This window comes from Perissodus microlepis, chromosome 15, assembly GCF_051167445.1.
Source record: "Perissodus microlepis isolate ML-2025 ecotype Zambia chromosome 15, ASM5116744v1, whole genome shotgun sequence".
Lineage (NCBI taxonomy): Eukaryota > Metazoa > Chordata > Actinopteri > Cichliformes > Cichlidae > Perissodus > Perissodus microlepis.
In genome coordinates, this window is record NC_140475.1 from 39040397 (window position 1) to 39059568 (window position 19172).

At 43.7% G+C, this 19172-nt stretch overlaps 1 protein-coding gene across 1 annotated transcript in view; it reads right to left on the bottom strand.

The window, feature by feature from the left end:
• The window catches only part of LOC146372694 (cadherin-2-like), a 101034-nt gene that overhangs the window by 51044 nt on the left and 30818 nt on the right, over positions 1–19172 (bottom strand). The window contains exon 3 of the mRNA XM_084953551.1: positions 1887–2101. Within this exon, the coding sequence (XP_084809677.1) occupies positions 1887–2101 (215 nt within the window). The remainder of the gene's footprint in view (positions 1–1886; positions 2102–19172) is intronic.

Consider the following 19172-nt stretch of genomic DNA (forward strand, 5'->3'; position numbering starts at 1 on the left):
GTGTCCTCTAGTTTTATCATTTTTCTTCTTACTCTTATATATATGTGTGTGAGTGTTCGTGTACGTGTGTGTGCGTGCCAGCCAACTGTGTGTCCTGCCTGTCAGTTCTTCATCTTTCAGGTTCCTGCTCACTCTTCCTCAGCATCATTCATGACTAACCTCACCAACCACTCGCCCAGCAACATCACGCCGTCACAGCCTCCTGTGTGACGCTGGTGGCAGAGAGGTGCACGGCACCAGGACTGGTGGTGCTGTTTTGCACACTGAGCCTCCTCTCTGCTCAGAGTCCACGCTGTAATTACACTTGTGCAATTCAGCATATTTATATGATAATTATGTAGCTGCTGTCCTTTGGGCTTCGTGTGAGTCTGGCCCTGTCTGAGCAGATCTGTATAACACGTCACTCTATAATTTGTTCCTCTGCATCATTTTCACCGCTGTGATATTTGATTTGATTCAGCAGAGGTTTCCAGGTGAAGCAACAGAAGAAGGGATGCTGATGAGTAACCCCCTCCCCGTCTGCCGATTCACAACTTCGTCTTCAACTCTGTCAGCTGACCTGAATGAATACGGCTGCTTATCCTTCTTAGTCGGACAGCTGACTCTGTGGACAGCACAAAGTACCGTCCCTGTTAAGTCTCTGATTATTCTGACATCTACTGTAACGTTGCAGGGATTAATAAACACGGCGATGTCTAACTTTTCCAAAACAAGCAAAGGTCAAAGGCTCGATTTGCAGCCATGTGGAGCCTGGCGAGCTGCAAATGTGACGCCTGTTTGTCTCACTCCACACTTCCATTGGATAACAACCCCGGTCCTGCCTCTCAGCCGAAGGCCTCGATGCTGACACTGCTGGCAAATGACTGGCTGTTAGCTGCGATGGCTCGTCCTCATGAGTCTTCCTTACGAAGGATTGTTGACAGCTCCTTTCACCCTCTGTGATTCTCCTCCTCGCCGACTGCAGCGAGTGATGCTGATAGCAGCTAAAGCATATGGCAGCCAGCTATTTCTGGGCCCTGTTTATAAGAACAGCCAATCAAAGCTGCTGCCTTGTCTAAATACATGCAGAGGGCCTTATTATCACTGTTGTACATGAAACAAACTAACAGATGGCTGTTTGACTTGCTTTGTCTCTGCAATCAGCACTTGGCCAACCTCAGACGCCTGCTGGGCTGCAAAAGCTGTGATTTTATATCTGTTCATGCTGAAGCAGGGGGGAGATTTCTCTCACATGCTGGCTTCCTCAGACGTGCATACAGGTATGTGTTAACACTGTCGCGTTCTGAATGTGTTAATTAAGTCATTATTATTCAAAAAGGGACTGCGATTCTGCTTTTCTGCCTGAGTAGATGAAGAACTTTCAAACTATTCAATAAAAGAATCAAAACTAGAGATTCGACTGTCAGCCTGCTGTGACACACTTAGATCATCGAGCTTCAAACACGTGGACTATATGATGATCGGAGCTGAGGCGCATGCATGTCATTGCTTTGCTGTCTGGCTGCCTCGGCTTGGTCATGGTGATGCTGGACCAATCATCTGCACAGTTAGCAGAGCTTCTCCTTTATTGGTTTCCTAAACATTTTGTTTACCTGGTTTAATCAGACCTAATTCATCTGTGGTTGACACTCTGGCACAGACGGGCTCCAAGCGTGAGTCAGGCCCCATGTTTACATGTTTACAGCCTGGTATAAAAATAGTTTTGTCCTTTATGGACAGTTCCCGTCTTCATAACTGGCTAACAGCGTTCCTCATGAGTCTGTACAGTCAGGTGAGTCGGCCTGTTTCGGTGGGTCGGAGCTCCGTTATCAAAATATGAGACAAATATGAGAAGATCAAAAACATGAAAACTGTAAAGTTTTAAAAAGGCCTTTGAATGCTTTTACCTCAGTTTGAGTGCTGTTGCTCGGATGAACACGGAGATGAATTCTGGCCTTCCAGACCTGTTTCGTGTGCAGGTCATGGGCGTAGACCAGCACAGCCTTTCCCAGCAGGTTTAGGTGGTGCAGGGCGTAGACCCCACCGTCCTCATTCACACTGAAATCATGTTTATCTTCAACCTGGAACCAGACTTTCCCCCCGCCGCAGTCCAGGAAGCTCACTGTTGAAGAGAGAAGACAGACACCGGCATCAGCGATGTGTGCAGGCCAAGACAAACATTTGTTTTTCTGCAGCAGCTTTTGTCCCACTGAAACAGCTCGTCCTGTACAGACGTCACAGACGGTTTAATCTCCAAAACTTTCCTCAGTTTTTGCTGAAATTCAGGCTTTTCACTGTGACCGTTTCATCTGTATTCAGACGAACAGCATGAATAACTCATGCGCTGACACAGCGACACACTTTTCTCGTCCAGCATGGGGCTGTCAGAATTTCACTGCTAGTTAATAACTGCTGTCTACACTGTGTGTGTGAAACAGGTGATATTTTATTAATCAGTTATACTTTCTGCTTTATCTATATGACATTTGTGCATTTTGCTGCACATTCACAGCAGAGCTGCTTAATTATGGCAGCACATGTAATCAGCGATATTTGACTCGATACTGTAATCTGTGGGAAAGAAGAAGCCTCAGACTGGGGAGGATCTGTGATCATGAAGCTTGTCTGCCGAGGGCCCCTGCAGGCCCCCAGCTTTAGATGTCTGTGGGTACAGAAAGGAGCAACGCGAGGCTTATGCAGCACTGGACTGGCACTCTTTGAGGACCTGAATGGTTTCCACAGGCAGGGCGATGCAGAGCTGCAGGCAGCAACCAACAGACAACATCAGTTAGCCTGACGTGCCCACAATCTCACCTCCAAATAGCTTTTAAAACTTTTGCTCCTTCTTGATAAATCTTGTTGACTCTCCTTCCATCAGCTGGGCTCAAGTTAAACTAAACTGTGACTTCAGGCTTTTAGAGAAGAGCCGGCACTGTAAACGAGAAGGCTTGATCTATAACGCAACACAACGGGAGAGCTGAAACTAATGCACAAAGGGAATGTTTTATCCCACTTATGCTGTCTTCCTAAGTATTAACAACTCAGCACTCGATGAAACCTGGACACAACCAATCACAGTGGCTTTTTTCTTCAAAGCCGCTTCAGGAGAATTTCAGAGAAGAAAAAAGTAACGGAGTAAATTGATGTAAAACCCGAGTCGCATTTAGATGAGCGTTTGAGGAGAGACTGGTGGACCTGGCCCGAGAGTTTATCCAGCCTGTAAATCCCAAAGCTGAAGACGGGATTTGCAGGAGTAAAGCAGAGATGGGAGCAGCTTTCTGCAGGAAGACCATGCAACGCTCTCCTCTTTGTGTGCTTGCCAGCTTTAGCGCACCTTCACAGAGGCTCCTGTGATGCCCGGGGGAGGAGCGCAATGCTGTGACTGCATTTAGCCAGAAATCAGTGCAACTCTGTTGACAGTGTGATGTGAGCAGACACAGCACACTCATGCAGAACAAAGCTGTCAATGGCAAATGTCAGCTCATCACAGCTTGCACATTAACAACAAGTCAGTGCATCCAGAACAGCTTCTTCCACCCCAGCTGGGGAGAGGGGGGGCTGAAGCTTTGTTTCTGTCCAAACGCTGCTTCTGACACGCACTAATAAGCCAAACAGGCCGGTGGAAAGAAGGAATGTGATAACACAGAAATGTGTTGATGTGAAATGTTGTGATGTTTGCCTCTCCCAGAGCAAAGTTTCTGTGATATCTTCAGTCTGTCCTCAATCAGGCACGCAAGTCAGCGTTACACACTTTTAATGACTCACGTTTCTGCAAATGATGAAAAATGGTCCAAGCCGGCCTTTTTAAACTGCTTGTTTAATCCCTTCACAAACACATTTGATTACATTTCCTCAAAAATCATCTGGAAAGAAGAACGTGGAACTGCTTTACTGCCTCGTGGGTTAAACAGCGCATCAACCATCTGCCAGGAGTAAAGTGAGTGTGTCACTGTTGGAGGGTAATCACAAACCATCTCTATGAAAATGTGTACAAATCAGAATCGTTGCATTTCAATTACGTTCAACTGTCAACATGTGAAAGTTGCTACATGGTTCCAACTGCAATATAAAGTTTTGTAGCCGAGGAAGCTTCGACGTGAGAACACGGTGAGCCAAAGAAGACCTGACTGCTTTTATAGAGCAGCGTCTCCTTAACAGACACCAGGATGTGGAGCTCATTCACCAGGCAACAGGCAGGTTGTGGCTCTCGTCCAGCCATAATCAGCACTGATTTCATTTCCTTTCTCATAGGTTACAGTGACAATCAGTGCAGCTGACTAACGTCAGTGCTCTGGACTGTCTTGGATTATAAATAAGACTCATCAGCAGGTCTGTGGGGCTGAAAGCTCTTTGAACCTCCGCTCGGCTCTGGCAGTGAACAAACACAGACGCTGACGGGGAAACGGAGACTCGCTGGTAGCCCTGAAGGAAAAGTCAGGGGACCACTAACTTCAGTAGAGTTCATGCTTCAGTAAAATACTGAGCTGCTTCCCTGCTGTGTGGTAAATGCATTAAAAATCAACATTTCACTGAGTTTTTTCATTTCTATCAAAGTTCAGGACTTCCTACCCAACAGTCCTCAACGTATGAAGTTAGAACATTAGACACATCTCTGTGTGACATGGAGCAAAATATTCAGCTTATTTTTCTCATTCACTGTTAATTAATTCACTTCTCAGCTGACAGAAACACGTTTTATTTTGACTGGTGTTAGAGGTAGAGGGTGTTTGACGCACTGACGACGAGCGAAAAATAGCAACCGATGAGAGCTACGAGAGGCGGCTGTGGCGACGGCTGTGGCGGCGGCTGTGGCGGCGGCAGGGAAACGGCGACGACTGTGTGAACGAGCGTCTGCTTGTATGCTGTCAGTAACTGTTGGTAAATCTATGCACGCACCGACAACATTTACAACATTCGTTGTTGTGTCGGACACATGAGAATACAGCTTGAGTGTAATCGTATACATTTCTGTTTCTGAAGCCTGTGGCTGTTTGATTTGTTCTCCTAACTATGAACCATTAACAGCACCATCTCTGCTGCGCCTGGCACAAAAGGAGAGTGTTATATAACACAATGAATGAATACAAACTCTCAATGCAGCTTTATTCATGTCCTCAGGGTTTAATGACAACGGTTGTTTCAAGGGACTTCACAAAGTAACCAAAGTCCTAAAGTACGATTCGCCACGCTCTCTATCACGGTGGGGAGAAAAACAAGAGACTTAAATGAGTCGTTTTGACCTTGACCAGTTTTGGTTTGAGGTTAAAGAGAAGACAGGGAAGAGGACAGTAGAGAGACCACGGACAAAACCAAGAAAGTCCGGCAGAAACGTCTCCCTCCATCAGAGGAAGACTGTGCAGCCCGAGGCCTCAGCAGCCTCACCACACCGATCCAGCCTTTACAGAGCGAAGCTCAACACTTCATCTTAAAGTAAACTTCAACTGTCAGGCCCACAAAAAATTCAGATGCTAGGAAACTGAAAGGCTTGAATAAAACAGAGTCTTCTCTGTGTGAGAGATCGTTATGGGACTGCAAACACATGTCAGTGTTATAAACGCACAGTATGTTCCTGACAAATATTAAAGGCTTCTCAGCCTGCAGCCGTCTCTGACACTCAAACAAGCTACAAACAGCAGAACGATCTTCTGTACGAGCTCCTCACCATATGCAACAACGCGGTTGCTTTAAAGCACATTCTTTTCAAACTTTATGAAACTGCAGTAAATATCTATCACACTGTTTCATGTCCATCAGAAAGAAAGACACGGACTGAATTTAAAAGGGACAATTTGGGCCGATGCACTCACAGGAGTCCTGTGGGTGCTATTATTATGTCAACATATGAGGAGGAAAATCTCAGTGCCATGTTTGATCCTTCAAGAACAAAAACGTGACAAACTGCTGCTTAAATCAGCCACAAAACTGATTCATTGGACAAAGACAGGAGAGACGCTAACAAGCTTCTCACAAATACTCTGCAAATGTAGTTTTAGAGTGTTTGATATGCTGTGTCCCTCAGCAATTAGCTTTCACACTAAACTGGCTCATTAACCAAAAAGGAAAAAAAAGCATCAACAAAGTGAACTTAACCGAACTGAAACTAAGAGCTAGCTGTGCCAGCCTTCATCAGCAGCAAGTCCATCCCAGCTCTTGATATTCATTTCATGCTGCTGAGGCAAAAATGTTTCTTTTAACAGTCTCAGAGTTCGTGTTTCCCCGAAGTTGGAGTCTCACCCTGACCCTTAATCAGCAACCATCCCCCAGCATCAGACTGCCACTGCTCCTGCACTTCACTGTAGATGTACTCTGGCATCATGTTTGCCTCTAGTATGACTGTGAAAACCTCGGAGTCATGTTTGACCAGGATATGTCATTTAAACAGGCCGGCCTCGTCTGATCTGCACAAGCTAAAATCATGAATTCCTGCAGACTGATGCTCCAAAGCAGTCCGTGCATTTGTTGTTACTGCGCTAATTACAGTTGTCCTTAAAGCTCCCTGAAAGGCCTTCAGTTAATCCAGAACGCTGCAGTAGAAGGCTTCATTGCTCACCCACCCGCTTGATGAGCGTCTGTCTCGCGGTGCAGAGGGCGGAGTTAGTGGAGTTAGCGGTGAGTCACTTTTGGGAAACTTCATTTTTCTTCTTCATTGGTAGATAATGTGTCACACATCTGCAGCAGCTCTGTAAGCCTTTTCACATGGATGCACTTATTTTGCATTAGCCGTACTTTGGTCCTGCGTCGAACTTTCAGCTAAAACCATCGTTTTAAAAACCGTTTATTGAAGTGCTCGTTTGATTTAAGACTGCTGGCTGTAATCAGACCTGAATGAGTCGGCCTGGCAATTTATGTACAGCTAGTTATTTTTGGAGGAGAGCAAAAGCTTCTTAGCACAGATACGTTTATGCTTCATTTTTTATGGTTTGGTTTAAAATTGCATTTTTAGTTTGAAATACATTCTAAAAATAGAACAAACTGGGAATGTGTCGACTCTGTTTTCACAAAAACGTACACTGTTTTGAGATTTAAATGTTAAGGTTAAGGACATCAGACAGTGATCTAAACCAGAGGTCCCCAACCTTTTTTGTGCCACGGACCGGTTTATGCCCGACAATATTTTCACGGACCGGCCTTTAAGGTGTCGCGGATAAATACAACAAAATAAAACTAGTACCTGTACCGAAAAAAAGAAAATTTATTCATAACACACGTGAAAAGACCCAGGAAAACCGATTAAACGATAAAAACGATAACAAAATAACGCTGAAAACTGATAAAAACCCTGAAAACTGTACATTTCATACCTGAGCCTCAACTCTCGCGGCCCGGTACCAAACGACTCACGGACCGGTACCGGTCCGAGGCCCGGGGGTTGGGGACCGCTGATCTAAACCATCTTACGTGAATGGCAGCTCGCTTTAACATGAAAACGAAGCTAGCAGACAATCACAGCTTGTTTTCCTGTTGGCCTCTGAGGTGGTTGAGATTCTGCACCCTGCACTCTGTCTGATGGTCTGTACCTGCTTGGTGTAAATGCTCATACATTATCCATGTCCAGCTCAGAAACACTCATGCTGCTACGTGATTTTAGAGCCGTGTGATTTAACACCCCCATCCTCCTACTACACAGAGGGAACTGGAGCAGAACTAAGCGTGGGGCTTTTAGATGTAGCTGGGCAGCAGTGGGTGATTGCCCAGTTCAACCACCTATTTTCAGACAGAACATCAACACAGACAGCAGGGAGCAGCAGCCTGAAGCTGCAGGTGTGCAAAAACAGCAGATAATGTTTCGCAAAGTTTTTTGGTTTTTTGAACTGAAGCATTCGCAGCATGCCGTGAACCTGCCTGCTCTGCAGCTTGTGTCGTGTCCTGTTTATGTCACTCTAAGCTCCTCCCACAGATGGCTGAAACTACCACTGTCATTCACAGTACTCACTCCAAGCGACTGCCCTGCGTGCCCTGAGATGGAACCGCTGCTAACCGCTGACCTTTGCACATAATTAATTCTGTAATTAACCAGCTGGAGTTCATAATATTGCTGCACAAGTCCTCGGCTTTTATTTTGTATTTTCAATGATTATTTGTGCTTGCCAGTTCATCATGTATAAAGTGATTACATTTTAAATTGAATGAAATATGTTGACTTTGATCCTGAAATAAGAGTAGCAGTGTTCATTACTATAATTCTCAAGAACCCCTCTCAGTCCTGAATGTGCCACACAGGATCAATGCGTTACTGGCGTTTAATCAATATCTTTGCTGGAAGCAAATGATCCTAACTGTAGTAACCCCTGAAAAGCCCGGCATGCACTCTCCTCTGCAATAACAAGGAGGCACAGGGAGAGACACCAGGACAGAGTACTGTTTGGGACATTTCCTGCACTCTCTGATAGGAGTGACAGCAGCCCAGTGTTTTCCTCAGGTTGTTAGTGGGGTCAGAGTAAAACGCTGGAAAATCACATCCTGGGCCACACTGGGACCCCAAACTCTCCACTGACACAAACACTAATGAAACAGTTTGAGGGCTGGAAGCGCCTCAGGGCATGTGAGGGCCGATTCATTACACGTGTGACTGACTGCAAATCCTCCCACAGCAGCTCCAATCATTTCACTGGCTGTCACACATTGGACAAGAAGTCTGACCGAGTCTGCCAGCCTAACTAACGTTGTTCAAGTAGAAAAATGCAGCTTCAGGTATCGTTAGCTAAAAAATGATGTAATATAAGAATTATAACACTACTATATGGTTACTAAACATTCAGGGAGAGCATTCGATGGTTGTCTGGGTTTAAATACACAGTCAGATACAAACCGTTTTGCACCATCCGTTCACCTTTCTCTGCTTATACGGTCTCACAGAGCTTAGCTCCCAGGTGCTGCTAGCAACCAGCTGGCTTGGTAAACTCTGTTAAGTTCGTTTACCAAGAAAACTCAGCTACAAGCTTGACAAGACACAAGTTCACAAGAGTTACGAGTCCAAATACTAAAAAAGTTAAAAAACGTTAGTTAATAGCTTACTGTTATTCAGTAACAGCAGCAGGGCTGACTTTTAGTTCACACACACTGTTCAAGGCAAACAGTGTGTTAGTGTCATGTTAGTGTCATGTTTGCAGGACACACAGGCTTTGACCTGATGAGACCACTGTGATTTTAGATGAAAGATTCAGATCCTGCATGGCATGGTAGGACTAACAGTGAGATCAGAAATAAACACCAAAGCAAACACTGTGGTGCACCAACGTAACGCCTTCATAAGCATGCACTGAGAGCCACCCTGTAACAATATCGATGCACTGAGAAGTACAACACTGTTTCTCCCAGAGAAAAACGAACCAGGACTTTGATATGATATGACAAACACGTGCGGGGTTGGGGCACCAGGAGTAGCCAATTACATTTCAGTGGGAGCAGTGCCACCCCTTTAGCCCCGCCCCTGCTAGTAAAAATCAAATCCTGTCCCCTACAGAAACCAGTCAGCCTGAAGACGCACCAGGGTGTAACAGGCTGTCTGATGTCAGCCTGCTGCGACTGTTGATTTAAAGCGTTCCAATCATGATCAATGCGAGCTTGGCCGGCTTTGATGAGCCGAAGCCACGATTTCATGTTCCAAACTCAGCATAAAAGTATTAAAGATAAAACAAACAACAAGTCAAACCCAGAAACCTGTGACACGGTGGCCTGACTGAACACACATGGAGATAAAAAGGACACACAAATGAAGGCTCATGTGAACCTGCACACACACACACACACACACACACACACACACACACACACACACACACACACACACACACACACACACGAAACTCAAACAAAAAAACCAAACAGGATTAAATCCTCACTAGTGAATCATCCAAAGTAACTTTCTGTTTGCTGAATACTCACAAACACTGCTGAGCTTTGAGGCTGTGTGTGTGTCTGTGTGTGTGTGTCTGTGTGTGTGTGTCTGTGTGTGTGTGTGTGTGTGTGTCAGTGACAGCTGGGTGTTGCTAGATAAACTCAGTCTAGGAGCGAAGCCAGAGGCCAACATCTTCTTCCCTCTGTCAGCCCAGCCCATGGAGGCAGAAAATATGGAGGGCATAATGTTTCATGAATTTAAATTAAATTAAGAGGCTCCTGCTGGGCCAACAACTTATCAAAAAACATCAGAAAGTGATATGTGGCCTTTTATGCACCAAATTCTGGTTCATCTCCTGTAAAAATAGGCAGGAGCCTCGCGGAGTGATACGTGCTGTGCTTCAACATAATGTTACCGTATTGTGTGTGTATAACCTCTTTTTAAGTTTTGTGGATATTATACATGGTTATGCTGAGGATATGTCGGCCAGTTTCCACTGGAAATGCTTTTTGGTTAAACTGTCAGCAACAAATTTGCATTTGCACTGTTACATTTATATATAACTTTAATGCAGATAAAAAACAGCTGCTTGTTTAAGTGAAAATACATTGATGGTTTTTTGCACTAATAAAGTTGTGGAGTTGTAAAGTATTTTGTCTCGTGTCAATTATATCGTCAGTTATATCGTTATCGCAAATTTTCAAATGTATATCGTGATGAATAGTTTTGGTCATATCGCCCTGCTCTAGTTTGATGTATAAATCTGGAACGAACATTCACTACCTTCTGGAATCTTAAGAAAATAAATTAGCATCTCAGTTAATTCTTGTGATAATTGTTGATGAAGTAATTAATTTTATGTTATGTCTTATCCTTTCTTTTAGTTTAATTTACACAAGCTAGTTTTCCTTTCTGCTTTGGTAAGCTCTTTGATCATGTCTTTTATTGTCTTTTTCCAGTTTTTGTATTTTTGCTTAATCCTGCTGTATCCATTTAATCTCACATCAAGTATCTCTAATATCTGATTTTCTTCATTTTGTATGTTTTCAGAAAAATCAAAAATACCAAAAAAATACTTCTAACTTCTAACTAACTGCTCAGAAGGACACGGCTTCCTTTTCCAAACCACTTTCCTTGACCTCGACAAAAAACATCATCCAAGACTCATAAGAACTTTGAAAAAGAGAAAAGTGGAGTGCTGAGAATCCGAATGTTATGATTTGGCTTCCCTTCATTGGCTTCCTGTTAAGTCCAGAATTGAATTCAAAATCCTGCTCCTCACATACAAGGTCTTAAATAATCAGGCCCCATCTTATCTTAATGACCTTGTAGTACCATATCACCCTATTAGAGCACTTCGCTCTCGCTCTGCAGGCCTACTTGTTGTTCCTAGAGTATTTAAAAGTAGAATGGGAGGCAGAGCCTTCAGTTTTCAGGCCCCTCTTCTGTGGAACCAGCTTCCAGTTTGGATTCAGGAGACAGACACTATCTCTACTTTTAAGATTAGGCTTAAAACTTTCCTTTTTGCTAAAGCATATAGTTAGGGCTGGACCAGGTGACCCTGAATCCTCCCTTAGTTATGCTGCAATAGACGTAGGCTGCCGGGGGATTCCCATGATGCATTGAGTTTTTCCTTTCCAGTCACCTTTCTCACTCACTATGTATTAATAGACCTCTCTGCATTGAATCATATCTGTTATTAACCTCTGTCTCTCTTCCACAGCATGTCTTTTATCCTGTCTTCCTTCTCTCACCCCAACCAATCACAGCAGATGGCCCCGCCCCTCCCTGAGCCTGGTTCTGCTGGAGGTTTCTTCCTGTTAAAAGGGAGTTTTTCCTTCCCACTGTCGCCAAAGTGCTTGCTCATAGGGGGTCATATGATTGTTGGGTTTTTCTCTGTATCTATGAAGCACCTTGAGGCGACTTTTGTTGTGATTTGGCGCTATATAAATAAAATTGAATTGAATTGAATTGAATTGAATTGAATTGAATTGAATGACCTCACACTGCTTACACTACCCTCCATAACAATGTGACGCTGGATGTCTCCCAATATGAAACTGCAATGTGCAGAAGAGGGACTGCAAAATGCAATGCAATGTTCTTCCTCTGTTATTTCATGCAGGTCGTTTAAATGAGAACATCCTGTGAAAAATAACAAAGACTGGAGTTTGAAAGAAGAACATATAGGACCAGGTTTACTAATGATTTCTTTTTTCCATTTTCATGAATTGTTGGATGTAGGGCTGCCACGATTAGTTGACTAGTCACGATTACGTCGACTATCAAAATCGCAGATGACTAATTTAATAGTCGGCCTGTCGTTTGAAGCTTTGTAAGATCGCCACTGCAACCCCCTCTGGCCTCTGCTCCGTAGCTGCGGGGTGACCTCTCCTTTGGGGCTCTACTCAGCTCTTCCCAGGAGGGTGGCACGGTTCCCCCCCTTTGGTGGTCCTCCTCGGGTCCTTGTACTCTGGGGCCTCTGGATATCTGGGGCCTGGATCTCCTCCATACCTGCTTCATACCCTGGTGGACGGGGCTATGGCTCCCCACACTCCCTAGCAGATCGTTACATGGAGAAACCTTTGGAATACAAGCATGCTGATCCACACAGGTGTGCACACAGGTGTACACATGGGTGTTCACAGACGCGGACTACACCTTTCTTGGCTGCTGCCTCAAAGCACATTGTGCGCTGTCTATCTTGCGTGCTGCACAATATCGTTTATTATTTAGTATCTACTGTTATCTACTGCTAGCTAGTTTATTGTGATGGTGCTGTTTTTATTATGTTGCTCTTTGTTGTTTGCTTTCTCTTCTGTTTTTTTTTTCTCCATACAGGTGATCCAGGCGTTTTGTTTGTTTGTTTGTTTGTTTTTCTTTCTTCCCCCCCTTCTCACCGTCTCTTCTCCCCTTTGGTTTTCTTTCTCTCCCTCTCTTTCTTTCATTCTTTCTCCCTGTCCTATCCCCCAGTCACGTCTGTCCCGTTTGTAGCAACCGAAAATAAAATAAATACATAATTATAATAAAGGTCAATCAAATGGACCAATATGGCAAGGCCATGATGATCCACTTGGTAAAATAAATCCGCTTGGCATCTTTCTTGGCCTTAAGACAACAATTCTGATGGCTAAAGATCCAAACGGGACACAAAAAAAAAAAAAAAAAAAAAAGATCCTGAAAGGAATAAGTAGCATTAGTATAACGGACTGAAACAGTAAATGGCAGCAATGAATCTACAAGGATGCCAGCTGCCGTTAAACACCCAAGAAGAAGAAGAAGAAGTATCGTATCGTGTCCAAATTCATAGGCTGTATCCTGCTGAGGCTGCATTTGTAGGCAGATTACGTCACAGCAATGCAACGAAGGCTGTCCACAGTCGTAGACTCCTCAAAATGCGTCCTCCTTTTCCCCAGATTTGAAGGATGGGTCCGGTGTGACCTTTGTGGCCCAACCTATCCCAGAATTGAGAGCACGGCCCAGCCAATTACAGTTTCCAACAATGGCGGCAGCAGTTTTAATATTACTCTTATTACGCTTTCTGGGTCACAAAATAAACGTTCAACATATTTTCAGGTGAGAATGTAGCTGTGTAAACCTCAAATATCTGCTCAGTTTATCAAGACACCACAAAAGTGCTCTGACGTTTTCGGAGACGTCAGAGCACTTTTGCAAATATGTGATGGTCCTTTGACAAAAGATGGTCCAGTGTGCTCTGAGTTATAGGAGGTAAAAAAAGGAAGCACTGTCACTCGTTTCCAAAGCATTTGGACAATTCAAACAGCTCTTATTATGGCTGCCATGGAGCTGCTTCTGGCTCACTTCTCCCGGCTAGAAGCCTTCATAAGCAAAATACCTTATTTGAATGTACGCAGTGCTTTCCTTTTTCCTCTAGGGGCGGGACTGAGTGACACAGCCCCGCCCCCCCAGACAGAAGCTGCAAGGAGAAGCGTGCAAAATCAATCAGCTCCAGCTCTGAAAGGCCAATATGTTGCTAATAAACACACAGAGTGAGTGAATGCTGAGCCGCTAGTCAGACAAAAGCAGTCATCACTCTGTGGTCCCATACCTGCATTACACACTCTGTCAGGGTATTACCATGTGAAGAGAGCACCGGGCTGATGGATGAATCACCAGGCAATACGAGCTGCAGCCTCTGAGAGGCCACGGCTCAACCACTATCATCACCTGCTGTTCACAGGACCTTCCATTTACTGACCCACCATGTCTTCCTGCTAAACAGCTGGCTGACTCGATGCACTCGGATATGTGTTGAAGGGAAAAATCTCTCCTTAAACACACTTCACACATGGCTGCAGTCCAGCAAACAGGCAGCTTTACAAAGAAGCCGGCCTGTTTTCTGTTGCTGCTCTTCATACATTTTTAATCAGTTTGGATGCTGTAAAGCAACTGCAGTATGCTTAATGTAATGAAAGGGTTTTGTTCTGGCATCCTTAAATGAAAGGATTTATATTTCTAGCTTTCAGTCATGTTTCCTCTGTTCTCTCATTTAAACAGTGGGCGATGTATGCTGGCTTTGTGTATTCTTTTCATGTTAAAATTCAGAAACTGTGTCTAAATGCCTCTCACATCATAGGCCCCTGAGATAGCTATACCATACTGAAGCTGTATCTGTCTGTACTGTATGTTTGGTAACAATCCCATCTTTTACATCAGCGTGCTGTCTTTTCTTGATTCTGTTACTGCTGGTGTTCTGGATCTGAACACCTTTCCTTGGGGGTCAAGCCAATTTTTTTAAATCCAGTGTTTTGTTGGTGGTGGGGGGTTGAAGGCTTGGTCTTAAACTGCATCATCGAGGCTTTGTTAGCATACAAACAGAACTGGCCTTTGGGATGGAGACACCTAGGGGCACCAAAACCCCACATTTTTAGGAATTAGGTTCATTTTTGTACTACTCTGCATGTTAACGTTCGTATTTGGGGGGTAATGGGGGAAGTGTGAAATCTTCTGCTGAATATCTGCTGGCTCCAACAGAAGACCTGATAAATTAGCCATTGCTCCCAGAGGCTAAGTTAGCCAATGGGTTACAAAATTGTAAAGCCAGGTGCTATTTTTTCCAGCATGGGATTACTGAAGCTGCCATGTGCAGTTTGTTCCCTGCACTGTGCTTCCTTGGGAACTCGGAGTCGAAGAAAAAAATATACATAATACCGTATTTTTCAGACCATAAGGCGCATTAAGCGAAACAAAAGAGTCAGATAAGTCAAACTTTACTCAGCTCCTTCTTGCTTCCTCCTCTTCCGTACCATTGATTCATTAATGCTGAATCCTCTGGCAGCTGCTCTATTCCCATGTTGTTGCAGTATATTAATGACTAACCTCGTATTGTGGATGGATTATCTCAGTTGTTCTCCTGACTGAAGTCCGTTTACAGCATCCTGCCATGCGATTGCATTTGTCTCTAACCATCAGGAACCTTCACGTTAACTTTTATCGAGTGGAAAAGTGTTAGTGTTCATCCTCCAGCTTCACTGTGTTTATGCTAACATAGCTGTGTCGCTAGCGATCACGTAGCACATCATTATCTACCAGCTAGCCCAACTTCAGTAACCCTACAAACGTCACTGCTGTTTAGTTTTCTGTCTTCATTTATGTTGGAAGTGATAGCAGAGCTGTACGTTTGAATTTCTCAGAAATCTCTCAGTCAGAACATGCTATATCATGTTTAGGTGGAAGCTAGCGAGCTAACTTCCTGCTAACTTCTAACTCTGTTAAATGTAATCAATTCTGTTTTCATGGATGCCTGGATGTTAAACTTCATTGTTACACCTGGTAAAGCAGCAACGCTGATCATTTTATTAAAGATTAAAGAATTTAGGTTTTAACTCTCAGTGATGCCGCAGTGTTCGTTTGACTTTGGGACCTGAATGGGACGGAGTTTAGGACCCAGATTACTCCACGAGGCTCCTGAGTACGGTAGCTGTAATGCTCCAACAATCCATCAAGCGGTGCGGCTTCGTAGCTTAGCAAAGTCAGACTAAAACATTGTTGACAGATTTTTGAGCACCGTGTAGAACATAAAATCGGTTCGAGGTCAGTAAGCACAACCAGAATTCATACATAAGACGCACTGATGATTTTTGAGAAAATTAAAGGATTTTAAGTGCACCTTATAGTGCGGAAAATACGATATGTTCTTAATATATAAGGCTGGGAGGTGAGGAGGGCTCAGTCCAAACAGCACACTGTTCAATTAGAACCAATTTGAGTTGATTGGAATTTTTATACAGTTGTTGTAATTTGTGTTTGAACAATTTTTTGATTTATGTTTTGTTTCCTTTACAATATAATTTAGTATATAATATTGTAAAGGAAACAAAACATCATTGTCTCTTTCAAAACATTGTTCTCTTTTTTATTCGGGCTACTTAAATTTATTTTGGGCTACCAAAAACTGAAGAGTGCCTGCCCGAAGGGCAACCAGGGGGTTTGAAATTTTGCGAGCCCTGTTAGTGAATTCTGCAGTGGTGCATTAGCATAAATTAACACTAACACTCAATCGCTGACTTTTTCACTGATATAAATCAGCTTTATGAATGTGATATAAATCTGCTTTACGGTGGCTTTTCCATCATTCACACACAGGCACACACTGAGTGAAATGAGGAGAGCTTGCTGCAGAGTGAAGTGGTTTAAGGAAAGCCTCATCTTAACCAGAGCGCCCATCTGTTATTCCTACAGACAATCGATATCTGTAGCACAAATCTGCGACAACTGCTGATTGTCTTGGTGGACTCTCACAGCTAAATGAGATTTACTTCATTATGCTGCTTTATTTAATTGTAACAGCGCCAGGATGGAACCACAAAATAGCCTCGGGAGAAATCAGGCTGGTCACTGGACCTGCGGTCAGAGAGTGTTTTCCAATTCGTTTGCAATAGAGCGATTCCAGGAACTGTCCATTTATAACAGCACAACAGGCAAACCAATTACTCTGAAGCTGAATCATATTAATCATCTGCTGTCATTGTGCTTTACAGGTGTTTTCACTGCCTTCAACAGTGAGTCAGGAACATTTGCTCGTCTTGAGGTCCTTCGTTCTTTTTATTGTGATTCAGTTTAAACAGAGGTGGCTCAGCTCTGCTGTGTGTCGACTGAGACAAAACAAAACCAGCGATCACATGAACTCTCCATGTTAAGGCTGTGATCAGTGCCTGCATTGATCAGACACACACGCACACACAAATTAGAAATGCAAACAGACAGATTAGCCGAGTGGCTTAAAGCAGAGCACGCAGCCACGTTCAGGCTGATCCACCCACTCAGCCTCTCGTTTCTAATAAACCGGAGCACGGACGAGTGGCTGCAGCGTCGGAACAAACACTGGAGAGTCACTGGAGATAGTGGGGACATGCACACTCATCCTCAAGCATATTTACCTTAGTGGACTATAATGACTGCCACCCTTTTCCTATAAAATGACACAGTTTTCACACATAGACTTATACACAGACATCCATATAGAAACTGCCTAAATACAGCCTAAAAATGGTTACATTTACTCATATTGGTAATCTTTTTGTTTTAATGAGACAACAGCTGATTTAGACTCGTGTTTATTAGGGCTAAATGCCACAGCTTAATATTTCATGGTTTAAAGATTTTAAAACTCGTTGTTTATCAGATTCTTCATGATCCATGAAACTTCCTGGCTTTATTCAGGTCCACTGTTTCCTTCTCACCACACACAGGTAACGGCAGATGGCTGCCACTCCCTGAGCCTGGTCCAGGATTCATATTTAAAAGTGAGTTCGTCGTCACGTGGTTACTCACAGGTAACATCTGGACTCTCTCTCCAGTATTGTTGGTTATTTACATGGAAATATAAAATGTCCCCTGATGAGTGCTTTTAATCTGGATCACAATGTTAGCGTCACGCAGTTAAATGATAGTGAAAATGTGCTTTCCACCAACAGTACCCACAGCAAAAGCAAATCAAGAGCTCCCTAAATCAGCACCTGACCACATGCCTGCGTTTGCCAATTACAGCTGTTCCCTGCACTGCACAGCATGAAGTTCCCTACATGTATTGTTCAAAGAAAGATAGACAAAATTAAAATATCTGGCACAGCAGAAAGAGACGAGATTATCCCTTGAAGTAGACCATCACTCGTTGTTTGGAAAAACTTCTAATTTACCACAAATGATGTTAAACAAGAAGAAATCACATGTGGCTGAGAACACAAACCAGATTACAGGATAATTAATGCACTAAGGCCAAGGGGGGGGATACTCCCACTAGGTTTATATCTGGGACTCTCCACCATTTGACCTTAGAACTGAAGAAGCTTCTCGGATGAGAGGTGAAACGTCTTCAAGTAACTTAAAGAAGTCCAGACGCTTTTCTTTGCAAGCTCCTTTGGCCAAGAAAAACAATGCAGTTGTTATTATCATGAATCATCCAACATTAACTCCGTCATCCGTCAGACTTGGCCTTAAACAAATAAAGCTATTGCTTATATAGCTTAAGAAGCTCTTGGCCTGCTTTCACAGTATGTTTTGGGTCCTTATTAAACTGAACTGTGAGTCAACCCCAAAAATACAGCAGGTGACCCTGCTCCATTAGTAAATTCACATATCGTCACATTGCCTCCACCATGTTTGCCACATGATGTCCATCATCCGGACCACGAGTCCTGCCTTTCCTTTCACGTTCTTACAATACAATACAATTTATATAGCACATTTAAAAAACCACAGGTATGCCAAAGTGCTTCACAGGACGAGTTAGAGCAATAATAAATACAAATACAAAACACAAATATACTAACAGGCGGGTGACATAACTAACCAATAATACACCAGGCGTAGTAGGCACAACCCGAAAGGCTGAAGGTTAAAACATTATAAATATTAATAAAGCGAAAAAGATAACTTACAGTACACCAAAAATGTGGGCTTGAGGAGGCGGGGAAAGCACGGCTAAACAAATACGTTTTAATCGAGATTTAAAAGATTGAATTGAATCAGACGCCCGAATAGCTAGAGGGAGGTTACTCCAGAGCTAGGGTGCGACAGCGGCGAATGCGCGGTCACATCTGGTCTTGAGCCGAGATCTAGGTCGCACCAGGAGCATTTGGCCTGCTGATCTCAGCGCTCTCCCAGGGGTATAAATGAATAATTCTTTTATTTCAGCTTCTTCGTTTCTCCATCCATTCTCTTCCACTTATCCTTGTGAGGGTCGCTGGCGCCTATCCCAGCAACCACAGGGCGAGGGGCGGGCACACCCTGCCAGGTTGCCAACTAACCTAATCCCACAAATCGCACGTCTTTGGCCTGTGGGAGGAGCCTGTGTCCGGAGAGAACCAGCGTAAACACAGGGAGAACATGCAAA